This window comes from Siphateles boraxobius, unplaced genomic scaffold (assembly GCF_051911475.1).
Source record: "Siphateles boraxobius isolate OS27281-9 unplaced genomic scaffold, OSU_SipBor_1 7, whole genome shotgun sequence".
Lineage (NCBI taxonomy): Eukaryota > Metazoa > Chordata > Actinopteri > Cypriniformes > Leuciscidae > Siphateles > Siphateles boraxobius.
This window is the reverse complement of record NW_027509197.1, coordinates 32,033,516-32,056,688: the sequence shown is the minus strand read 5'-3', so window position 1 is coordinate 32,056,688 and position 23,173 is coordinate 32,033,516. Positions and strand designations below refer to the sequence as shown.

Genomic DNA, 23,173 nt, shown 5'->3' with positions numbered 1-23,173 from the left:
GGCTTCAGACGCGCAGAGTGGGGGGCTTTCCATGACTTGGTGAGTTCGTCATGAACCTCCGGGAAGAAGGGAGAAGGCCTTTGCAGAGGGGCCTGCTGGCGCCCCTGCAGAAACCACTCATCCAGTCGGCTTCGGGTTGGTTCTTCGGGAGAAGACCAATCGAGCCCGAGGTCCTCTACGGCCTTCGAGAGGACGCGGATAATCTCCGTATCCATGGTGGAGCCCCCGCTCGTGCTAGCTAGCGTCGACGGGGCGGGGTCGAGAGTGGAGCCCGGCCAGTCGTCCGATGCAGCGTCGATGGACAAGCTGTCATCCATTCCCCCATCGTCCTCGGACGCGCCGAAAGTCACAAGGCCCACCGCTCTGCTAGAGGGGTGTGGGTCCGGCTGGGTGAACTGAACCGGCGGTGGGGAAGGTAAGAGCGGCGGTGAAGCACGCGGAGACTGGCTCGGCGTGACGTCACTGAGCTCCGGTTCAGGAAGCCTCTGTGAGCGGCGCTTTTTCTTAGTGCGCGGCTCAAACAGAGGGGTGGGGGCGATGGGCTCGCTCACGGCGAAAGCGGCGAGGCGAGCCCGCAGTGCGGAGAGACCCAGGTCATCACATTCGGGGCATCCGCCCTTGGTCAAAGCAGCTTCTGCGTGGTCCCGGCCCAGGCAGCGAGCGCAGATGATGTGACGATCCCCGTCCGGGAAAAGGTCTCTGCACGACGCGCAGGAAGGCATTTGAAACAACGCCTCAGAAAATTGCTCTTTTACAAGTGTCGGGGGGCGAACAGATGTAAAGATACTTGCGTGTGTGGCACGCCGGATGGCTCAGTAGGATGGCGTTCGAAGGCGAAGGCTTCAATAATCCGGAGGATCCAGCGAAGAAGGTGTTCGCTGAAGGAGATTAAATCTAAAGAACTCTCATGACGGTGCGCCTAATAAATAGCTCTTGGCCACGCCCATCTTGGCGGGCTCTGACGCGCGCGGGCGCGAAGCGCGCTCATTGGTCGCGCATTCAGAGTCGCCCCGTCATTGGTTCGAGCAAGTTGCCGCAGCACAGCCAATGACCGAGCTTCCTTCGTTCATTGCTGTCAGCTGTGCAGCTGCAATGCGTTTTACATAAAGACTTCAATATTCTCGAGAAAAGGAGTTTTCCCATAGCGTAAGCTACTTACGCAATAGGAGAGACCTCTCGAAAGGGAACTACTGGTTCTGAAATGTTTGCAACTTAAATTAAATTCAAGTGGCATATATGTTGTACTTATTTAAATAATGCATTTGGATAGCTATGGGTTTCTGTTGTTACCTTGAACCAGGGGTGCCGAAGACATTCATTAGCATCGGGTCTCCTGCAGATAAAACATTAAACAAATTGGCAGTTAACACAAAGTGCTCTTAGCAGTGGAAACAATTTTCTTGACAATACATTTTCAACAAGAGCATGGTGCAGCAGATAAGCCCTGTAGATTCCACTTACAATCTATCAGCCACCAGCAGTTTGATGACGAATCCCTTGGCTTCATGGCAGAGGTCGGTAAACATGCTTTCTTCAAAAGCCACGTTATAGTTTCTGATGTTGAGAACAGAGCTGCGGTCGTTTTCTCCAGCAAAAGGAGAAACTCCAGTGAGACTGCAAAACAAAGTTCTTTGATGAAGTCTAGCTGAAGATACTGGTATTAGTGATGAATATTCTAGGTAAATATATAATATAATAATTTAAAATTATATAAATAATTTTATTATAGAGATATTTGACATAACCCTACCACAAGTATGTTAGAACTCCAATAGGCCTATAAGAAAAAAAAAGTAAAATTGTGAGAAAGACACTTATGTATTCATGACACTTTAGAGGCTGCATACAGATTTGTTCAAGAGCTGTTTTGTGAAAGAGGGACCAGGTGCGTTACCAGATGTCCGTTGCCTTGGAGACGGGTGTCTGGTTAACAATCTCTGGGGCGACAAATTCTGGAGTGCCATATTTGCAGTACTGTGCCTCATCAGGCGTGAACTTTACAGCATTTCCAAAATCACATATGCGGATCTGATCACTAGTAGGGTCTGCCATAAGGATGTTATCAGGCTGAGCGGAAATATAGAGGATTCTAGTCAACACATTGGTTCCTTACTGAGATTATTGCTTACTTATAGAAGGAAATGGTGATGACAGCAAATTACATAATGCTTACCTTGATGTCTAGATGAACTATGTCAAGCTGATGAAGATAGCTAAGACCCTCCAACAGCTGCCTCACGCTGGATCGGATCTGCAGTAAACAATTCAGAGAATTACAATAGGGTCAGGCCAATGTGATGAGTGTGCCTAAACTATCTGAGTAAATCTAAAGCTTCTTTCATCTGTGAAATAAAGTAATATATTCCTTATCATCAAGATAACTAGAGGATGCAAAGATAAATTACCCAGGACAAACCAAATGTGACAAACTGTAACAGAATAGCCTGTTCACACATTTGAAACTTTTATGGTCACTTTGAAAGATCAAATTGATTCACTCACCTCTGACTCCATTACTGTTGATTTCTTTGTGAGCCTTTCGAGAAGCTCCTCATGGCATCTTTACACATTGTCAAAGACAACAGAGTGATGGGGAAAGGCTTGTGAACAACTCATCATCCTTACACCATTGGTGATTGATGGGTGTACAACAAGTGGGATTGTGCAAGACTGGATGTGAGATAGTACATAAAGTGTGGTCCAAAAATGCTTCTATTTTGAATACCATTAATCATAAATTATATTAAATTCATAATAATGTAAGTTCAGTGTTAAACTGAAAAATTAACATGGGTTAGAATTTGGATTCTTCTTTTGTGACCAAGAAATAGTACAGAATCTTAAATATTCTTATATGTTTACATGCTTTTGCAACACATTCTCACTCCCAACTCGTCACATATTGACAATTGGTCAGGCATCATATATATACAGTGTATATATATATATAATAACCTTTTTATGGCCAGTGATCCCTAAAGCTCTCAGAGATGATAACAAGGATACAGCTCTGTAATGATGATAACAGCATTCTTCTTCTCGAAGGCGTCGTGAAAGTAGAGGATCCTCTCATGGTCTAGATGAGACAGGATGTTCAGCTCTTTCAGAGCGGAGGCCTTCCTTTTAGCACGAGCGGAAATAAACTTGGCTGCATATTCAATCTTTCCTGCCTTCTGTATCACCCGCTTCACATATGAGAACGCCCCTCTAAGGAAAGAACATTTCATCAAATCGTAGAAAATAAGAACATTTGTCTGGGGAAAGAGTGAATGGTTTATTCATTGTTTTAACAGGTGGTAACAGTAAACTAACTGATAATCAGCTGAGCAATAGCAAAATTTAGCCAGTGAAAAGATAGTGTCAAAGCAAATAACTTTACCTCTATTTTTGTCTTTCTGCTGCTGATTTTTTTTTTATATTTATCAAATGTAATAATTTGTAAAAGATTTGGGCACAAATTGTGCAAAACCTATCAATTCCAATATATGTTTGCAATTAGCATGTTGACAAGCTAATGACTCTGTATTCTAAGCATAAAAATACATAAGTATGTTTTTTTTTTAAAGAAATTAATACTTTAGTTCAGCAAAGACGATTAAATGAATCCTCAATGACAGAAATGTATTTATGTCATTAGTACTGCTATGTACTGTATTTCTCACGGTTTCCACAAAAATATTAAGCAGTAGTTCTTAATTTCGATGATAACACAAAAAAGTTTCTTGAGTATCAAATCAGCATATTAGAATAATTTCTGAAGGATCATGTGACACTGAAGAGTGAAGACTGGTTTTATGATGCTGAAAATTCAGCTTTGCCATCACATGAATAAAATACAGAAAACAATTATTTTAAATTGTAATAATATTTCACAATATTACTGTTTTAGTGTATTATGGATCAAATTAATGCAGTCTTGGTTGAAAAAGACTTTTTTCAAAAACATAACAAAAATCTTGAACATTTAAATGACCCCATGCAACCTTTTGAAAGGTAGTGTATGTACAAACAAATATTTCGTGAAATACCCAAGTTTTGTTAGACTAAACGTTTTTCTCAATACTTTTCATTGAATGCATAAAATCTATATTTATTACGAACATTTTCTGTTCACCATCTGAGGTCAATGTTGCCAAAAGGTCTACAAAGAGCAGTCCTACGATGCCTTAACATCCTTTTAGAGCAGAAGGCTCACTAGGTTTTGGAAGAGAGTGTGTAGCGCTGTAGCATGTGTCTGTTTGCAGCGGGTGCAGATCTTAATAGAACAGTGGCAGTCGGCCATGAAGATTATAATTAAAGCACAGAGAAAGCGACAGCATGCAGAGCAGAGATACTGAGCCACAAAGACTACACTCATCTCCGCCCAGTCGAGCGCTCAGTGTACCATTGTGTCAAACAAATAACCCTCTCTTTAAAATGTGGCTTTGACCATATCATAGTGAACCATTTCAAAGATGCAAATCTTACCTAGATCAAAACTAATGGTTTGAGGAGTATGATGACTAGATCTGTCAATTTAATTGCATGATATATTGATTCATTAATAGCATATAATAAACATTTTGAAAACCAAATTCAAATACGTTGTGGAAGAGGAGTAAATCCCTGAATAGATCTAACAAAAAGTGGCTTTAGAAGCTAATTTGTTTATGTCCACTTTATTGAACGCATCGCTTTAAACTGACAGCCCGAATATTTATATAAAGGGATTCTGGGTAGTTACTCAATACATAGTCTCACCCTCAGACGCCATGCCCACAGACCGTTGGCTGACCATCTGATGCATATGGCACACAAAATTGGAAACAATTCAGGAGTTTCGAAGTTGTCATCTGATTGGTTAAATTCGACAGGTTTTCCGGGAGACGTGTGTGTCGCGTTTTTTAACGGTACGGAAACAAAGATGCCATGACATCAAACCCCCTCATGGAAAAAGCAAGCCGTCGCGTTTACAACTGTGACAATGAGCGCTTCTCAGGATCAACTAAATGCTGGATTTTCAAAAGAATGTGAAATATGTAAAGTTCACTGCATAGACTCTTTAAAATACGTTTACTTCAGTTTTACACACTGGTCTGTTATTGTAGGGACATCGTTACATTTTCACGCCCCTAAACATGATGCGGAACAAAACAAACTGTGATTGGTTGCTTTACATGTCAGTCAGATGGCCTCTGGGCGGTCCTTGGCCAATGAAAGCTGCTATGCGAGGCCACTCTTTACAGAACCTGTACAAACCTTATTAAGAAGTGCAAGGATCCCATATTTTAACAACTTTCAAGTGTCTTTTGACCTCTTCTGATGTGGCTGAATCATCTTTTGATTGTGGAGCATGAAATTGCATACTTCCAGACCAAAAGTGTATTTTTAATAATGTGCCAACCCTTTATCTGGCTGAAGCTTTATTATACCTTAGACGTTTGTGATGAGTCAGAAGACCTGAGAACTGTCATCAGTGAGAGCTGATGGAGTCGGCTCTTTGAAATTCTAGGCCGACAGAGGAAATCATTAGAGATAAATGGTGTGTGTCCAAGAGAGGCTCTGGGTGGATGACTCACCTCCCAATTTCCTTGTGCACGTCATAGTAATCAGTGAGTCTCCGCATCTTTCTTAGGATGGATGCCTCATCCTCCATCGGGTCATCTTTCTCCACCTTGACTACACACAGAAAGTCAAGAAAAAAAAAACAAATCACAAAGACAATTTCTGAAAGCTAATAAAAATGTATTGCCAAGCACAGGCTGCACATGCACATTTCAACTGTTGCTTATTCTTACTTTTTATTTTTATATTTTAATATTTCAACACATTCACTATATATATATATATATATATATATATATATATATATATATTTATATTTATATATATTTATTATATCATATTTCATATATATTCTTGCAAATATGCATACAGTATGTTAATTGTCTGAAAACTTAGTGGTATCTCTTGATGTGCTTTCTTAACATTATTTTCTATTTATTGTGAAAAAATGTTAAATAATTTTATTTAATATTAACTGAAAATGGTTACGTAATATTGGGTAAATAACAGAACCTATTTGAAATGAATTAATACAAAAAAATTCAAGATACATCTGAATATTTCCAGATAATATTTTTAATGTATTATATTTTAATGCTTAGAAATAGAAATTCAACCAAAGTGCTCACCGGTGTGGACGGTCAGCTCAGCCTTGCAGGACACGGAACCGGCCAGATTCTTAGCAGTGCAGGTGTACACTCCTGAGTCATCTGCTTGAGTGTTAAGCACCACTAGAGAACATTCATTGTCATCGTACACAAATGTGAAATGGCTGCTTTCGGACAGCAGGGTGTCTCCCTGAAAATCAGAGGAAAAAGTGGAAAAGATTGACTAAGCAGCCATCCCACTGTTGTGATTTGAATTTGAAATGCATTTGTGTGGGTTTGAGGTGAACAGGGTAGTGAGGAATTAAACAGAAAGCCCTGAGGCAGGAGATGGAATATCCAAAAGTATTATTCAAAGCATAAATTTGCATGATGTACAGCATGATGATGCTCCCAGGAAGGTGATATGACTAAAGGGAATATCAGACAGGCAAAATTAGTGAGAGAACAGCAGGTGGGAAACAGGCTGACGTGGTTTGACTTCAAGATCTAGATGAAATCAGAAGTCTCAGCTCAACTGACTGCAGCTGATACGAGAACAATAAACATCTACCACAGCATGAGAATCATGAAACTGCAAGAACTTTTGGTTTCAAAACACTCAACACAAGAATGTCTCAGCTACGTGATAAACAATAGAAATGTTCTCTTGTTGGCTGTATCAGTGAACACAGAACATGTTTTTCCATTCCACTGCCCTACTTTTTCATTGCTTTTCTATGTAAATCCGCTAGACGGACGTTTTTGACAGTTGCACTCGCATTTCGCGCTGAAAACGCCATTTTAACGTTTAAAAAACGTGTCTCGACACCTTGCGAGTCCATTTACATACTGTAGAGCGGGATACATAGAAAACAATGGAAAAGCAGCGCAGTGGAATGCAAAAACGCATTCTGTGGAAATGGCCCATAGTGTTTCTCATGCTTTTTTGTTCCCGGAGTATCTGGGGCACGAGCTGTAAAGACACAGGCCTTATCTGGAAGGGGGAGGGGAACAGCAGCTCATTTGTATTTAAAGATACACACACAAAAACATTGTGTTTTTGCTTCTACCCAAAAAGGGGAGCTGAAACTTCACAGACACATTCTGTGGGAAACCTACGACTTACCTTACATCTTGTAAAAACAGACATAATAAGTCCCCTTTAAATGGGCTGTTTTTTCTGCTATTTACATGCCTAGTTCGCAAACCAAGAGTTTGTTAAATATTATAGATTTTCACTGCCCCAAATCTTGATTTATTAAAAGAAAAGAAAAATGTAATAGACTATAAATCATCAAAAACTATGTTCTAGGTAAATGGTGCATGCACTACAACAAAAGCACACACCTTGTACCAAAGGATGTCTGGGACAGGCTTTCCTTCAACCACCACCGCAAAACGAGGAGTCTCGCCTACATTCACATCCAGGTCTTCCATGATGGACTCAAAAGTTGGTGCCACTAGAGACAGAGAAGTCAATGAGACTGAATATGTGCAATAACACAGATACTCATACAGTTTGTATTCTGAAAAAGACAACGTACCTGCCATTTCCAGGGTTAGGAAGCAGGAGTCGCTGCCATACTTGTTGCTGGCGACGCAAGTAAGCTGACCAGCATCACTGCTCTTTACCTTGTACAGCTTCAGTGTATGCTGGTCATCATCAGGCATGCTCAACTCAAACAGACCCGGTCTGTTAGGCAATGTCACTCCCCCTCTGAAAATATAATGCCACAATAACTTATTGTTTTATTCAGGTCAACAACATTTACCTGTCCTTGCAAATGCAAAAGAATGGTGTACATATTTAGGTTATATGGCTATTAAATCTATTAAATAGATGCAAGAAATAAAAGATCAATCAGAATTCAGTATGCAAATAGGTGTAAGATTGAAGACTAATCAGAATTGAATATGCAAATGTAGAACACTCCATCAATGTCATTCATGGGAGTGACGTTTACTCACACAGCTCTTTCTAGCTGGCCTCAGTTACACAAACATTTCTTAAAATGTATAATGTTAAAAATGATGAAATACTAAGGGTTAGAGATTTTGAAGAAACCCTAGTTAAAATATTTAAGGAATACTAATACAGTGCTGTGTTAATGATAGCATCAAAGAATTATTAGCATAGGAAAAACTTTTATTTAACTTTTATTAAAACAATTATTTAATATCTTTGTACTGTGTAGATACAAAGGATTTGCAGCAATACAAACAAGTCATTTATATTACTCTTGTGGTACCTTTATGCCTATTTTAAAGCTTGCAAGTTTAAATTCCTACTTTTGATGCATGTAAAAGAGTAAATCGGGCATTCTTCTAAATATCTCCTTTTGCATTAGAAGCAAGAAACAAGGAAGAGGAAATGAGTAAATAATGACAATTTTCTTTTTTGAGTGATTCATCTCTTTCGATTTTGTATTTATCAGTTTCATAAGTTATTAATAAGTATTAGGCAAAACAAATAATTTAATAAGTAGCTATTCTGTGTATCATGATTTGAAAGAGTGTAAAGGCAAGACTTTCTTAATCTATTTTAAAGCTTGCAAGTACATATTCCCATAAACTTTTGTTGTATGAAAAAGAGCAGCTCAGACATTCTGCTAAACATCCCCTTTTATGTTTGATGGAAGAAACAACATGAAGGTGAGTAAATGATGACAGAAAAAAATATTTTTTCAATGATTTATCCCATTAGATGTAGTATTTATCAACAGTGTCATAACTTATGAATAATATTAATCAGGCATAGCAAAAAAGTATCAGTTGCAAAATGATTCAATGCAATTCAAAATGCAAAATACCTCTTCCATGTGACCGATGCATTGACATGGTTGAGAGTGACTGTGATGCTTAAGGGCTGCTTTTCCACCATATACACAATGTCCGGCTTGTCAATGATTACAGGAGCCTCCTGGATGTACGGACCTGCAGACAGAGAGATAAAAGCCAGGCTCCTGCAGTAACTCGTACATCTCATTGACCTGTCTGACTGTGGCTGTCCTTGTTTACTGAGGCATACCTCTATCTAGCAGCTGCACTGGCTCGGTAGCAGGCGACGGCTTGCTAAAGGCCTTGCTGGTGATTGATAGTACCCTGAAGGCGTAGCGGACACCTTTAGACAGATTGGTGATAGTATAGGTGGTCTGTTTCAGGCAAGAGGCGATGATGGTCCACTGGATCGACCCCAGGGCCTGCTGCTGAACAGCATACATCAGGGAGCTAGGATCTGGAAATATAAATAAATCCTTTTGTGTTAAGTTTTAAATCTATAACCAAAAAAGGATATCTGATTATTTATGGATCTAACTTTGCGATCTATTTTTCAATTACACTGCAAGGAGAGGAAAGCGCGTTTGACGGTATGGAACAAGGACACTAACAGGGCTTGGACAGTCAATGCAGCATTAAATCTGCAATTGTTTCCAACAACAACACCGAGACATAGAACGTCAGTTGGAAAGCAATAAATAAAATGTTACTGTATAACAGAGCTACAAAACTATATTCAACAGGTGCCCATACTTGGAAATGTGTAAAGGAAAAAAGAGCAGGTTAGGTCAACCATTCGTGCTGTTATCCAACCAGCATCACTACACTGTTCTCCTGTGCTAGATTTAGTTTAATGAGAAGTTGCCAATAGACAGTGAGCACAAATGAGATCTCTTTAATGAAATAGTTGGTGCTTTTGAATTATTTTTGAAAGTTTGTTTCTATTCATTGTAATGGCATCGAAAACAGTTACCATTAAATGTTGTATACCATATAAAACTTGGTGTGAAAACGTCTTTTAGGTTTGAGATGAGATATATTACAACAGAACTTTCCTTTATGGTCAAACTAATCCTTTAATATCTCTATTTCTCTAAGATCACAAGAAGATTACGCAGAGAGCAAATAGAGACTTTTGTTTAAAAGTGAAGTGCAATATTTCTGCACTCGAAAAGAATTGTAAATTAGAATAATAATTCTCCCGTCTTCCATTGGCCACAAAACAGGTAGCCCATCTTACAAAGTAATATTTTTGGTTGAACCTAATTAGGCTGCCCAAACAAACAGATTGCAATTATGTTGCCACTAGTGGTGCAGAAATCACACCTTTTAGTTTTTTAAGCCTTGCTTCACCAATTTTGCTCATAAGTATTTAAGGAAAGATATGAGACACAAAGGATATTTAGATTAATCTTAACTGAGAACTCCATTATCCTACAGCTATGAAAGAGCAACCACTGACCAATTAAAATAGTCCTTTGGAGAACTCCAGACCTTTAAATGAGACAAGTTACAGTACAAGAACAGTTTCTAAATTAAATAAATAAATACATAAATAACATGCATAATTATACCAATGGACGAATCCAGTCTTCTGGGTTTCTTCCAGCGTAGCGTGATAGTCTTGCCAGTGATGGACTCAATGACTGGGGTCCCATCTGGTGGGTCAGGAAGGATGTCTAAAACAGCAAAAGTGTCAAGTTAAAATATTTATTTGGTGTCAGAGGAGTCTCTCACCACTTCTTACACATTAATGCATATGCTTCAGACTTAAAATAAATTGTAGTATTATTTCAAACAGTCTGAGATGTGGGTTGTAGTGTTATTTTGAACAGTCTGGGATATGGAAAAGACCATAAATAAGCTGTGGTTATCTGATGCCAATCTGGCTGCTAACTTGGGAGTGCCTAACTAATCCTCTGAGTAACTCACATCAGCAGTAGGCACAGTAAATCCAAGTCCTACTGAAGTGCCTTGAAACAAGCAGCGTTATTCAATGTGTTGACGTAATTTCCACTAAAACAGGGAGAAAGGGCGGGACATATCGAGCAGCTCCTCCCCCTTTTTTAAATAGTCAATAGCGTTTCATTTATATAACAGCTCGGCAATCTATTAGATTGTGGCCTCTAAATTTAATATGAAACTGTAACTAAAGCAAAACAGTAAACATCATCAGGCTGAGGATATGTAGTTTGAAAAGTGTTTAATTTATGTTGGCACCGTTGTTATCTCTTCAACTCGTCAGTGCTGTTTCTAATGCCGAGTCTGTCTAACAGTTTCTCCTCCCTATCTCCTCCATATCGCTTTAAAATATAGCATTCTGTATACATCATATGACTGTATACATATATAGGCTCCTTCAGTATAAGAAGCAGCTCTCGCGTTTCTCAGGAGCTAATTACCCTCCTCAATCCCTAGCTCCTCCTCTCGTCAGTCAGGATTTGGCATTCTGATTCCCCTTAAATCAGAATAAATTCTCGAATTATGTTGTACTTTAAAATCTTGAATTAATGATATCGGCAATACATTCATGTTGGTTCTGTTCTGTTTACCCTAAGGGGGGTTATTGCTGCTCTCCTTGCTCTTATCCATGCTAGGCTAAGGCTAACATATTCATAATAAAAGCCAAAAAAAAACTCTGTTAAAACATACCCTTTAACCAATTAATTTTGTGTGAATTGTTAATGAATTGACGTGAAAAATTTCTATTGTTAAGCTTCAGACCATTTTAAGTAGCTCTTTTTCAAAATGTTCAAGTTGTCATGCATAGCTAGCAGAAGCCATGAAGATATCAAACTCACCTGTCACATAAAGATGGGCATAGCATGTGGCCTTGCCCACCTTATTGGATATGACACACTTGTAAACTCCTCCGTGGGCATGACAAACAGAGCGGACCACCAGGCTGTGAACATCTCTAACTGCAGAAAAAACATTTATTCCCTATTATTCCCACCACTCACACAATCATTTCCATAGGGACTTGTTTCTGGAAACGCTCAGTAGATTGTAAGAGAATTGAATTATGGCATCAACTAACTTACACTGTGTCATTTTTCTGTCCTCTGTGCTATCAATTCTCTTGCCATTGTGAAACCAGATTATGGTCGGGTACGGCAAGCCAGCCACTTTGCACCTGAGCACAGCCTCTCTGCCCTCGACTACATCCAGATCATAAAGCGGTTTGACAAAATCAGGCATGGTGAAACGTTCCACCTCATTCTCAGGCACTTCTGGCTCCTCGGGAATGGAGGGCATTTTTTCCAGCTTTGCTCTGGTAAAGATAAACCAAAATTTATCATAAAAAAATATAACATTGTAATGCAAAACATTTTTGAATTCTTTATGATTTAAGGAACAATTCACCCAAATATGAAAATGGTCAACTTGAACCTGTCAAAGCACCATTTATATCCTTGCAAAAAGCAATCTATTGGTTTCAGAAGACTCGGAATATGGTGCACAAGTCCTATGGATAACATTATAGTGCTTTTATTTTGTCCTATTTAGAGCTCGACAGCCACTATGAACTGTCCTTATATAGAACGTTCCATGGACAAAATAACAGCTTACAGGTTTGGAACTACATGAGAGTGAGTAAATAATGAGGGAATTTTCATTTTTGGGTGAAAAAACCTTATAAAACATGTTCTGAGTGAAATAAAAGTAAAAGGTCATACATTTGAGAGGATATTGCCGGTCTGGGCTCCTGCACATACAGCTCCGCTGCGCATTCTGCCTCCCCATATGAGTTATGCGCTACTACTGTATAGAGGCCCTCATCTTCATTACTAACATGAGAGATGATTAACGAGTGCCGTCCTCCTTCTTTCAAGATTCGTATGTCATCGCTTTCCTTCAGAGAATGATCTGTTGAAGACATGACACACAAATGACCCAACCATCTTGATATTATTTTAGAGGGACTGACACTGGGAGGCACTCAAGGGAATTAGTCTCATACCAAAGTGGCTCCAGGTGACCTGAGGTGGTGGCGTCCCGCTGACCTTGCAGTCAAATCGAGCATTACGACCCTCGATAACTTCCAGTACATCCAGCTGACGGGTGAAGAGGGGCTCTATGGATGCTACAACCTTTAGCTTGGCACTAGAGGTCAGCTCCTCTATAAATTACATGATATATGAAATAAAACAGACAGGTTAATAAGAGTCATGCAATTATGCTATAGCTTTTTTTGTGCTACTGTAAAGGGTCAGTTCCCTCAAAAAATTAACAATCTGTCATTATTCACCCTCATGTGGTTCCAAACCTGTATGACTTTCTTTCTTCTATGGAACACAAATGTTAGGAAACATGTCTCAGTGTTTATTTTTTCAATGCAAAACTGTTTTTGGACCGCACTGACTTTCACTATATGGACAAAACCACTGAAACATTCTTCAAAATATCTTATTTTGTGTTCCGCAAAAAGAAAGTCAGTCATACAAGTAAATTATTCATTTTTGGGTGAACTGTACCTGGGAAATTGGCACAAAATATCTGTAATAAAAATGAAAGTGGCTGCAATTAGGGAAGCCACTCTGGCTCTTTTTTGTGTACAGCATAAATTACTTGCGCCTCAGACTGCGCAGATGAAATGCTGTCATGTTAATTTGAGTTTGGAGGCGGATGCCTGGTGTTTGGGAAGGCAACTATGCAAGAAAGTTCCGGGAGGTCATTGTACCAAATCATTGTGATGACAGACATTGGCACAGGCATTTCAGAATGACCAAACCAACATTTGAGATGCACGCCCTCTTTTAAGGGAAAGTCATATGAGGTTTTTTTTGGATTTATTCGGTAAGTGTCTTTCCATTGTAGTTTATGCACGTTTTCTTATCTGATCATTTTTTATGCGCATTTTTAGAAATATGCACATCTTGGCATTTCCACCAGTACTTTTTATGCCATATCCCAAAATTTCACAAAAATATGTGGATGGAAACATAGCTAATGATGTGTTGATAGCAAAGTGTATATAAAACCTATACCAAGCAGCTCACCTTTAGCTGTGCTCAGTTTGCAGGTGTACGTTCCACTGTCATCTTCATGTACAGAGTTAAGCAGCAGCCTGCACCTTTTCCCGTCAAAGTGCATCTTACAGTTCAACAGAGCTGGCTGGATAAGTTTCCCATCTGACAGCCAATCAACATCTGTGTCCTGCGGGCCGATCACATGACACTCGAATAGGGCAGTCTCTCCTGCCTTCACCATTACATCCCTCACTGGCCGAATGATGGCCAGGCCTGGCTCTACTGGACGAGCTGGAGTAAAAACGATAAAGATCAACCAAAGAGAAGTGTGGAAAAAAACCCTTTTGAGGAAATCCCGAGAAGCTTAAAGCGCACAGAGTCTTTGAATGTGTTTAATCTGCTGCAGACGTAGCCTGTTAATAGCTTGTGTTGTACAGCAGAGCAGAAATATTAGATGAATACGCAAATACATTGTCTGTCAACATAATCCGTTCACGGCTCAGTACGGATCAGCTCAAAATTATACCCAGAACTTAACATTTCTAGATATGAGACTCTGTATTTTGGCTTTTTCTGACTTCTTAAAATGATCAGTATATACAAGGTTGCAAAAAATGAATTAAACAGCAATTTATTTAGTGCATAGAAATCATTGTACAAGAATAAAATTGTACAACTGAAAAAAACATATTCGTATTAAAACAAGGCATGCAACAATCTTGTATGATTGCACATGTGAATGCACTTCTCATGTAAAAACTATTCACGCCGTGCAAAATGACCCAGAGGAGATTCATGTGTAATATGGCCAGACATTTACTGGCTGATACAAACCTCACATTATGCATTCAAACACATTCACTGACTAACTGTCAAACACTGAAATCATCTTGCTGCATTAATCATTTGGAAAATCCTATTTATTAAATATTAAAAAGGTAATAATTTGCACTGGGGAAGCTACCTTGCCAAGCTACAAACTGCTCATAATGTAAAGTACCTCAACTACAGTGATTTTCGGGGTAATGAATTATGAATGGCTTATTTATAGATGTCTATGCATATTAAGCTGGGAAAGAAGAAAGCATTTCAAGAAAAATCATAATCATATTTAAGCAAGCAGAGATATCAACACTTGGTCTCCATGGTTTATCATGCTTATGATTCCCAAATGAACACAAACCATGCATGAATACTGCAGCTGAAGCCCTTACCTTTCACCTCCAGTTTGCCCTCACACTGCTTAGTTCCATACTCGTTGATGATCTTGCAGGTGTAAACTCCAGTGTCTGACTTCTGTGCTGATTTAATTACCATCTCAAAGTTGCCCTCCTCTGTCTCATGGACGATATGCCGTGGACCTGTTTTAATGGTCACTCTGTCTCTCAGCCTGATACGAGGGAAAATAAAAGTTGTCATCTCACAGTCCATCAAAAAATTAATGAACGAACAGTCCATACTGTTTAAATCTATATTATGAATTGTTTAGGTAATACTTTATTTCGATAGTCCACTTTAGACTTTCTACTAACTGCACGTAACTTTGCAACTACATGTCAACTAGCAGACATTAGAACATTAGTAGTCTGTCTGTTTAATATCTGCTAACTCTTTTAGATGGTTCCCTAACAGGCATTCTACTGACTATAAGTAACTTTGCAAGTACATGTCCACTTATTCTACTAACCCTAACCTAACAGTCTACTAATAGTGTAATGAGAGTTAGTTGACATGTAGTTGCAAAGTCACACAATAGTTATTAGAATGTCTAAAGTGGACTATCGATATAAAGTGTAAGCATTGTTTAGTCTAGACAAATAAAGGTAAAATTTTGAAGTGTGGAACGCACCAATAAAGCATGGGTTTTGGCTGTCCACTCACTCGAACAGACATGGTCACCTCTTGACCCTCTATAACGGTTTGCTCTCCAATAACAACCTGTTACATTGGTAAACACACAGAGGCTCATTTTTCTTTTGTAAAGATTAACTAACTAAAAATATCAAATGGCAATATGCAGTTAATGACACATTTTACATGCATATAAATATCTAGAAAATTAATCCGCATCTCCAGGTTTTCCAAAATAGAATAGAAGAAGAATTGTGATGTTTTAGTTTATTCGGAATATATCCACATGATAACATCCACATGAATATTCCAATTGCTATTGAGCATCTAAATATCTTCTCCAGAATAAAGGCTTAAAAATAACATGGGTTTTACATGAAGTGCATGTACAATTGTTGGATGTAAAAGTCAATTTTGACATAATATTTTTAAATCTCTGTCTCATTCTCTGATACCTGAAAGGCTGGAGGCTCCTTGAATCGAGTGTCCACGATCTTCCTAGGCTCAGGTCCCCTGTAGGAGGAAAAATCCATCCCCTCCTCAAGAGGACTGAGATACTCCTCATCAGATGTGATGGGACTGCTGACGTCCATGGGTACACCCAGGTTCCCACGCTGGTCCTGACTGGGCTCTGTGAGAAACACCAATGAGATTGGAATGGATTTAACAAGCAGTACTTTCAGATTTGCATTTGTACATGTTCACACTTGGGAAGATTTTCAATGAATATAGTAAACATTTATCTCAATAACACTATAAAAAAAATCTGCAGAACAATATGGGTTCTTTTTTCTTTTTGTTCAGAAAACAACATCACAGATGTGAAATTCACAGAGAATTACTTTTTGCCTTTGGCTCTGACAGACAGAAATGCATTAGAAAGGTGAAGGGTAAAAGACATGGGCCGAATACAAACCAGCATCCCTGAAGAGAAAGGATACTGTAATCCCAAATTCAATTTCAGAAAAGTCCAATGACAATGGGAATGCCAGTTTAAGGGACAGATTGCTTTCAAAAACCATCAGAAGAATATATATTCAGAAGAGTGTCCAACAACAAATTTGTTATGGTATAGGAAATTTTTAAAGGATTTTCTGTGCCATTCAGATGATAAGAAGAGATGAATTTGAAGTCGTATGCATTACACTCTACAATTTACAAAAGAAAAAAGACAAAATCAAACCTGTAAGACTGGCTTCTGGACAACAACTAATTTGAGTGATTGCTATGACCTTGCATTAATTTCTTTAAAATTGTAATTTAAAAATAATTTTAAATGGTTTGATTGTCAAATTCACACTTATGTTTAACTTTAATTAATCTAGACAGATCAGATTAAAACAAAACACCTTATGAAAACAAAATATGCTCGTGTACACCTAAAAGTTGACAAAATGTTGACTAATATTTCAGTAGATCATCTCTTTCAGAATTCACATTCTTTCTCTTACAGCAAAACTGAAAAAAATTATTGATGACTTGTCTCGTATTAATACCACTGCCAAGTAGGATGTAGGTTCATAGCTATTATGTAAACTAAATGCTATGGGCTATTTTACCCTGTACTCCTTCTGTAAGTCCCATTTCAACTTCCTGTTTCAACAAACGGGAAAGAAAAAGGCGCTTGCCAAGCCATTTCACAGTTTTCATTGCATTTTCATTGCATCCATTTAATCTAAAACTAAACTGCTGATATTGATTTACAAATGGACATACAGAAATAAGCTACAGTACGGAGAGTCATTCCTTAAGCAAGATACACGTGTAAACACTTGAAACCGTTTGCCGTGAGAGGCCTGAAGCAAAGCTGTGCAGTGAGACTCGGCCATGCATGTACCAGAAGAAAAAATAGACACCGTGTCTCTTCTTACAACAGCTTAGAACATACATATACATTACCGTGAACTCGGGTATGATTCTAATTTCAAAGTGGTAACATTTTTAAGAACTCCAACGGCTTAAAGACAGTGATTCATTTTACTTTACTCAAAAGAAAAAAAAACTTTTAAACAAACAGGGTATCCAAAAGTAGTTTAAAAATAGGAAAGGATGGTCAAACTCTGTAATATTGTACTATTCTCTGTAAATCCATCATACAAATTCTGGTAGCACTTTATTTTACAGCCTGTTCCCCAAGTACATACTAAGCACTTATTATAGATATTATAATAACTGAGTAAGAACTAGGTACTAACCCTGAACTTACCCCTAAACCTAACCTTAACCCATGTAGTTACTTTATATTAACCAGTACTTTCTTAGGAAAGTACAAATAAGTGCACTTACTGTAAAATAAAGTGCGACCCGAATTCTTGAACACGAACCTACCTGGCCCTGATCCTTCAGCCAGACCTCAGCCATGTACTAAGCTGACACAGTGGGCACCAGCGCATGTTCAGTCCTGACAGTATTTGTGTTAATATGTCAGCACCTTAGATTTGCACCTTAGTGAATGCCCTCAGATTTCAACTGGTAATGTGGTGTAGACCCAATGTCTTCCGTACCCTCCCTTGCTCTTTCTCTCTGGCTCTCTCGCTTTCAATAAGACACTACCTCTCACATTCACATCAGAGCAAACAGATACAGATGTCCTCCCTTTTTTCCATTCAAGTCAAAGGAACTGCCATAAAATACTTCTCATAGCAACCATCCTATTTATATGCCTCTTAGAAACTCTCACTTTTGCTGTAGCTCAGCAAACCGATGGTTTCATGAACTATAAAGACAATGACTTTCATGCAGGTCTTTCATCTGTCGATAAAAGCCTTCTTGATTTCTCAGGAACAACTGTCTAGCTGTCGTGTTATTGTGGAAAATAAAGGCCTACTTGGCTAATAGCAGGTTTAATAACAAGCTGTCAATGGAGTAATACAAGGATCCACTATATATGAGATTATTAAGAGATCGTTTCATGGAGAAAGAAGTGCTAAAAATACCCCTGGTATTCACCACCCTAATAAGGTAAAGCTTCTCTTTCTCTTTCTAACCATTAGAACAAACAAGGCTGCACTAGATGAATATTAGAATATGTACTCAGACATCTCCATTAGACAGATGTTATTTCTTTTTAGCAATTTCTGCAATGATCCCTGAATTACTTAAGAATAGAAGCATGGTAAAATTTGTTAAATAAAACCTAATGTTAAACATTACCAAAAAGAAGAAAGAAAATACACTAAATAAAATAAAATAGAATAAGTTACTTTATCGTCCACAAAGTAGAAATGTATCTTTGGCTTCACCATGCAATTTAAATAACACAACAACAACAACAACATAAAAACAGTAAAAAAGAAATCATAAAAACTAATGTAAACATTAACCTTACTGTACACTTCAACATACACAAACATAAATTCATTCTCATATGTACATATAAAATAAAACACTAAAGAAATAATAATAATTATGATGATGATAATAATAATAATAATAATGCAATTCCATACTTTCTTTTTAACACCAGCAAATGAAAGCTACTTCCACATGCCAGATATTTTGTTAAACAAAGCAACTGACGAAAGTGAGTAGTGGCTATGACTAACATTTCCAATTTGTCCAGTCTCATCAACGTATATGCTTCCATCTTTTTTTACCACTCATTATGAGGCCAGCACGCAGTTAAACAATTAATATGTTCAATTTAACCTCTGGGTTGCTATGGTAACTATCCAGGCGGAACCATAGTGGGAGAACAAGGGAGATCTCAAGGAGAGAAGGAGAAAGCAAAGAAGCACAAACAAAATAACAGAGGAGGCAAAACAGAAGCACTGTGCAACCAAACAGAGTAATCAAAACAGAGCTGTCGGTGAGGAAAATGTTTTATGGTTAATTTAATGATTATTTTGCTTTAAGGGTGATTTAAACACCAACACAAAGATGCAAACCCTGCAGGGCTGCATGTTGACGGAGTGACTCACCGCCTTTGATCCTACATGGATATCTGAAGGTACTGAAATTCACTCCTCTAAAATCCCATACGTTACCCTTTAAACTCCCACATCCTCAACTCAAGTTGGAAATTCAATATGCTCATCCTTGTTTCTCAAAAGTTTATGCTCAAAACATTCACTTGAAACCTTTCTCTGCATGGTTTAAAACCAAATATCTAGCTTAAGGCAACTAATGACCTGTTCAAAATGACCTGATGCTTCTGATTAAATACTAGACATAAAAATGAGGAAACCTAATAGCTGTCTTCTAAAAAGATGAAGGGGCGTTCATGCACACAGTGATATGATGTGACGAAGAAACCTGAATTCCTTCATTTTCATTGAGAGATTTGCAGCGGTATGAGTGACGGCAACCATTGGCAGTTGCCACAATCCTGAGCAGAGTTCAGCTCTTTGCCAATAAAAACTAATGCGATGAACAAAAGGAATGATCTGTCACCTGATACAGCGGTTGAGTAGGAATGCCAACTAGCAACCAACAGCAGAGCAACATTCCGCCAGTGTGAAGGAACAGGTTCACCGTATAACACTCACCTGATTTGATGAAAAGAGTAGCGCTGCTGGACACTTCGCCCACCTCGTTGGTAGCTGTAACTTTATAAGTTCCTGCATCACTTGGCTTTGTCCATTTGATGAGCAACGAGTGCCTTTCTCCCTCTACCTTTACAACATGGGTTGGGCTGTTCTTGATCTCAGTGTTGTCTTTCTTCCATGTAACTGTATATAAAATAAACGTCTTTGTTACCTCCAGTAGCAAAATAGTAAAGGCTAGAAAGTACAGTCTTATTCCTGAGACACCCTGGAATTAGCTCAAAAGAAGCCTGTTCAAGTGTTGCTGTCTGAACATAAAGAACTGATAGTACTGCTGAGCTGACAATTTGCAAGCTGTTGCCTTTAGAGATTCCACTTTTAAATAAATGATTCAGAGTCAACAGGAACTACACCATGACTGCCTCCCTGTGATGCTCATGTATTGCAGTTTCAAGTCAGCTATACAAGATGCTAAAGGTTCTGTTTGAAGTTATTACAGCAGCAATAAAGTACTTACCTTCGGGGAGAGGGGTGCCACTGATGATGCATTTTAAAAGGACCTCTGTTCCAGTGGAGGCCACAGTGTCCTGAAGTGGAAACTCAAACACAGGAGCCTCTAAAGGATCCTCTCCTGCAGACACATACGAGTCGTCTGAAGATTCTGTAATAGCAAAAGAGATGCGTCAGAACCAATAGATGTGATGTTCCTCAAGCGTAATATCCAAATAGCATATTACATCATAATAAGGATATTAGAAGCATCAAAGATATTAGAAGCATCAAAGATTTGCATCCCACTGGATATGCCTTAATTTACCTAATTCAGGGGACATTGGTCTTTGTCTGCGTCCTCTTCCTCTGCTTCTTTGGGGTCTTTCCTCTTTACCAGTGCCCCTTTTCACAGCCTTGTCATTCTTTTCTGGAGGTGTATCTGTCTCCATTGGCTCTTCTTCGATAATAATTTTTGGTATGGTAAGCTTTGCTGCTAATGGAAGAGGAGTCACATCCAGCTCCATCTTTTCCTCAGATGAGGAAACTCTTGGAGGTTTGGGGGGAGCCTGGACAGGGAATTGTTGAATGGCTACAGTTTCTCCTTGCACCAGAGGACTTTCAGGCCTTCTTTCCAGTTTTCTCAGTGTGACCTCTATTGGTGTCTTCCTATGCATGGACTCATCGTCTGGTTGAGGAACTTCCTGAACACAAACAACACGTTTTACAAGTGGACTTGCAGTTCTTGGTTCCAATTTGCGTAATGACATCTCCAATACATTTCTAGATGGAGATTCAGCTCTTCCTCGAGAGCGCTCTTCAGCCATGGCAGTTATCTCTACAGTTGGAGACCTTCGAGGACTATCTCTGCTTGGGCTTGGGCCACGAAGTCTTGGAGATCTTTGTCCGGGTAAATCAGAAAGTGACATGGCCTCTGGAGGGGATGGTTCATGCCCAAATGTGCTTACCATCTTGGTAGATGGGAAAAGCAGATCACTTTCAACTTTTTCCAGTGGTTGTTGTGCCAGCTGATCTTCTCGTCTGCGAGACGGTGATTTCGGAGGTGATCTTTCTTTGGCTTGCTCTCTCTCTCTCATCTCTTGCTCTCGCTGAGCACGCTCTCTATCCTGCAGCTTTTGAAGAACCTGAGGTGGGATGGGCTCTAACTTCCCTATAGGCTGCCTGCTCCTGTGAAAAGTAGAGAGCTGGTCGGTTGAGAAGGATTTCTTCATATGTGGTTTACCGACAAGTTTTTTGATGCGCTGGAGCTCCTCTGTGAACTTGTTCTCAATGTCCTGCACCTTCTGGGAGTAACGGGGTCTGTCCTCCAGGGAAGAAGCCCGCTGTTTGAACATAGTCCTTCTCTGGGCTGCATCTGCCTTCAGAGCCTCACGTAGGTCTTCTTTGGAGCTCTCCCTCGAGATCCCCAACCGGCTCCCTCCTTCATCAGAGTCAATAGACGAGGCTCTATTAAATCCAGCCCAAGAACGTCCGGATATAGAGCCCTCTGGGTTATCAATACTTCTTCTGCGCTCTTCAAAGACTCGCACCTTCTCAAAGATCTTGGAGCTAGCTCTCGTCAGTTTTGGTGAGGGCCGAGGTGTAAGTTCCTTGCGGGAATACTCGCTGACGGGGGTTTGTGGTCGAGAGTCTTGAGCACTACTCTGAGACATACCTGAGGATTTGGGTTGCTTAATCTTCTCCTCAAACTCTCCTGGTACTGTGTCTTGATATTCAGTTGGTACGATAACTTTCTTTCGTGGGGCTAGGGGTGTGGCAGGGGCCGAACCAGAACGGCTGAGCAAAGGAGAGGCAGTAGAGCGGGCAATTTTGGGGGAAGGGGGTGGTAGGACTTGAGGGGGAGATTCCCTCGAAACGTCTTCAGATGGGCTCCTAAAAGAAGGTGTTTGAGGGAAATGTTCTGTTAGAGTATGGGGTTATGCAAGGGATGAGCCCAACTGTTTGGATGAAGACTTTGGAAGAGGGGCCAGAGAGGCTAATTTCTCTGATGTGGGATTTTAAATGGGACTGTCTGCATGTGTTTGTGCGCAAGTTAATTAAAGTCTACTTCTGCGAATGTCTTAATTTGAGAATTTTTTTTTTTTTAATGAGAGTGATGTGAACCTTCATAATTTTCAAATTTCAGGAGAGATAAATAAAATCAAAAATGATTATGAGCTTCTGTTAACTGATAAACTGAAATATAAAAATAATGTGAGGGGATTCATGAGGGAGAGCATGAATAAAACATATTCCATTAATCTCGGAGTGACAGTCAAGACCAGATTTAAATGTAAAATTACATTATACCTATAAGACTAAGAAATCTGAATTCTACCTTAAAACAAATTGTAATTTATTTGTCTTATAGTTTACTACACAATGGATGTGCAAAAATAATGTAATTAGCACATGGCAGATTAATTTATGCCTACTAGCCTATACCTTCCAAAATCACTGGGCTAGA

General features: G+C 39.1%; 1 protein-coding gene across 5 annotated transcripts in view; it reads right to left on the bottom strand.

The window, feature by feature from the left end:
- Positions 1-23,173, bottom strand: part of spegb (striated muscle enriched protein kinase b) — an 83,238-nt gene that overhangs the window by 18,300 nt on the left and 41,765 nt on the right. For all 5 annotated transcript variants that reach the window (XM_077215079.1, XM_077215076.1, XM_077215078.1 and 2 more), the window contains 25 exons: positions 21,035-22,599; positions 20,735-20,878; positions 20,221-20,403; positions 16,189-16,364; positions 15,732-15,820; positions 15,097-15,272; positions 13,913-14,173; positions 12,874-13,032; positions 12,590-12,779; positions 11,954-12,183; positions 11,711-11,830; positions 10,484-10,588; positions 9,160-9,366; positions 8,942-9,065; positions 7,676-7,848; positions 7,479-7,591; positions 6,174-6,342; positions 5,559-5,658; positions 3,007-3,207; positions 2,503-2,560; positions 2,174-2,251; positions 1,895-2,067; positions 1,751-1,777; positions 1,462-1,614; positions 1,291-1,333 (listed from right to left, as the gene is read on the bottom strand). In XM_077215079.1, the coding sequence (XP_077071194.1) occupies positions 1,291-1,333; positions 1,462-1,614; positions 1,751-1,777; positions 1,895-2,067; positions 2,174-2,251; positions 2,503-2,560; positions 3,007-3,207; positions 5,559-5,658; positions 6,174-6,342; positions 7,479-7,591; positions 7,676-7,848; positions 8,942-9,065; positions 9,160-9,366; positions 10,484-10,588; positions 11,711-11,830; positions 11,954-12,183; positions 12,590-12,779; positions 12,874-13,032; positions 13,913-14,173; positions 15,097-15,272; positions 15,732-15,820; positions 16,189-16,364; positions 20,221-20,403; positions 20,735-20,878; positions 21,035-22,599 (5,017 nt within the window). The remainder of the gene's footprint in view (positions 1-1,290; positions 1,334-1,461; positions 1,615-1,750; positions 1,778-1,894; positions 2,068-2,173; positions 2,252-2,502; positions 2,561-3,006; positions 3,208-5,558; positions 5,659-6,173; positions 6,343-7,478; positions 7,592-7,675; positions 7,849-8,941; positions 9,066-9,159; positions 9,367-10,483; positions 10,589-11,710; positions 11,831-11,953; positions 12,184-12,589; positions 12,780-12,873; positions 13,033-13,912; positions 14,174-15,096; positions 15,273-15,731; positions 15,821-16,188; positions 16,365-20,220; positions 20,404-20,734; positions 20,879-21,034; positions 22,600-23,173) is intronic.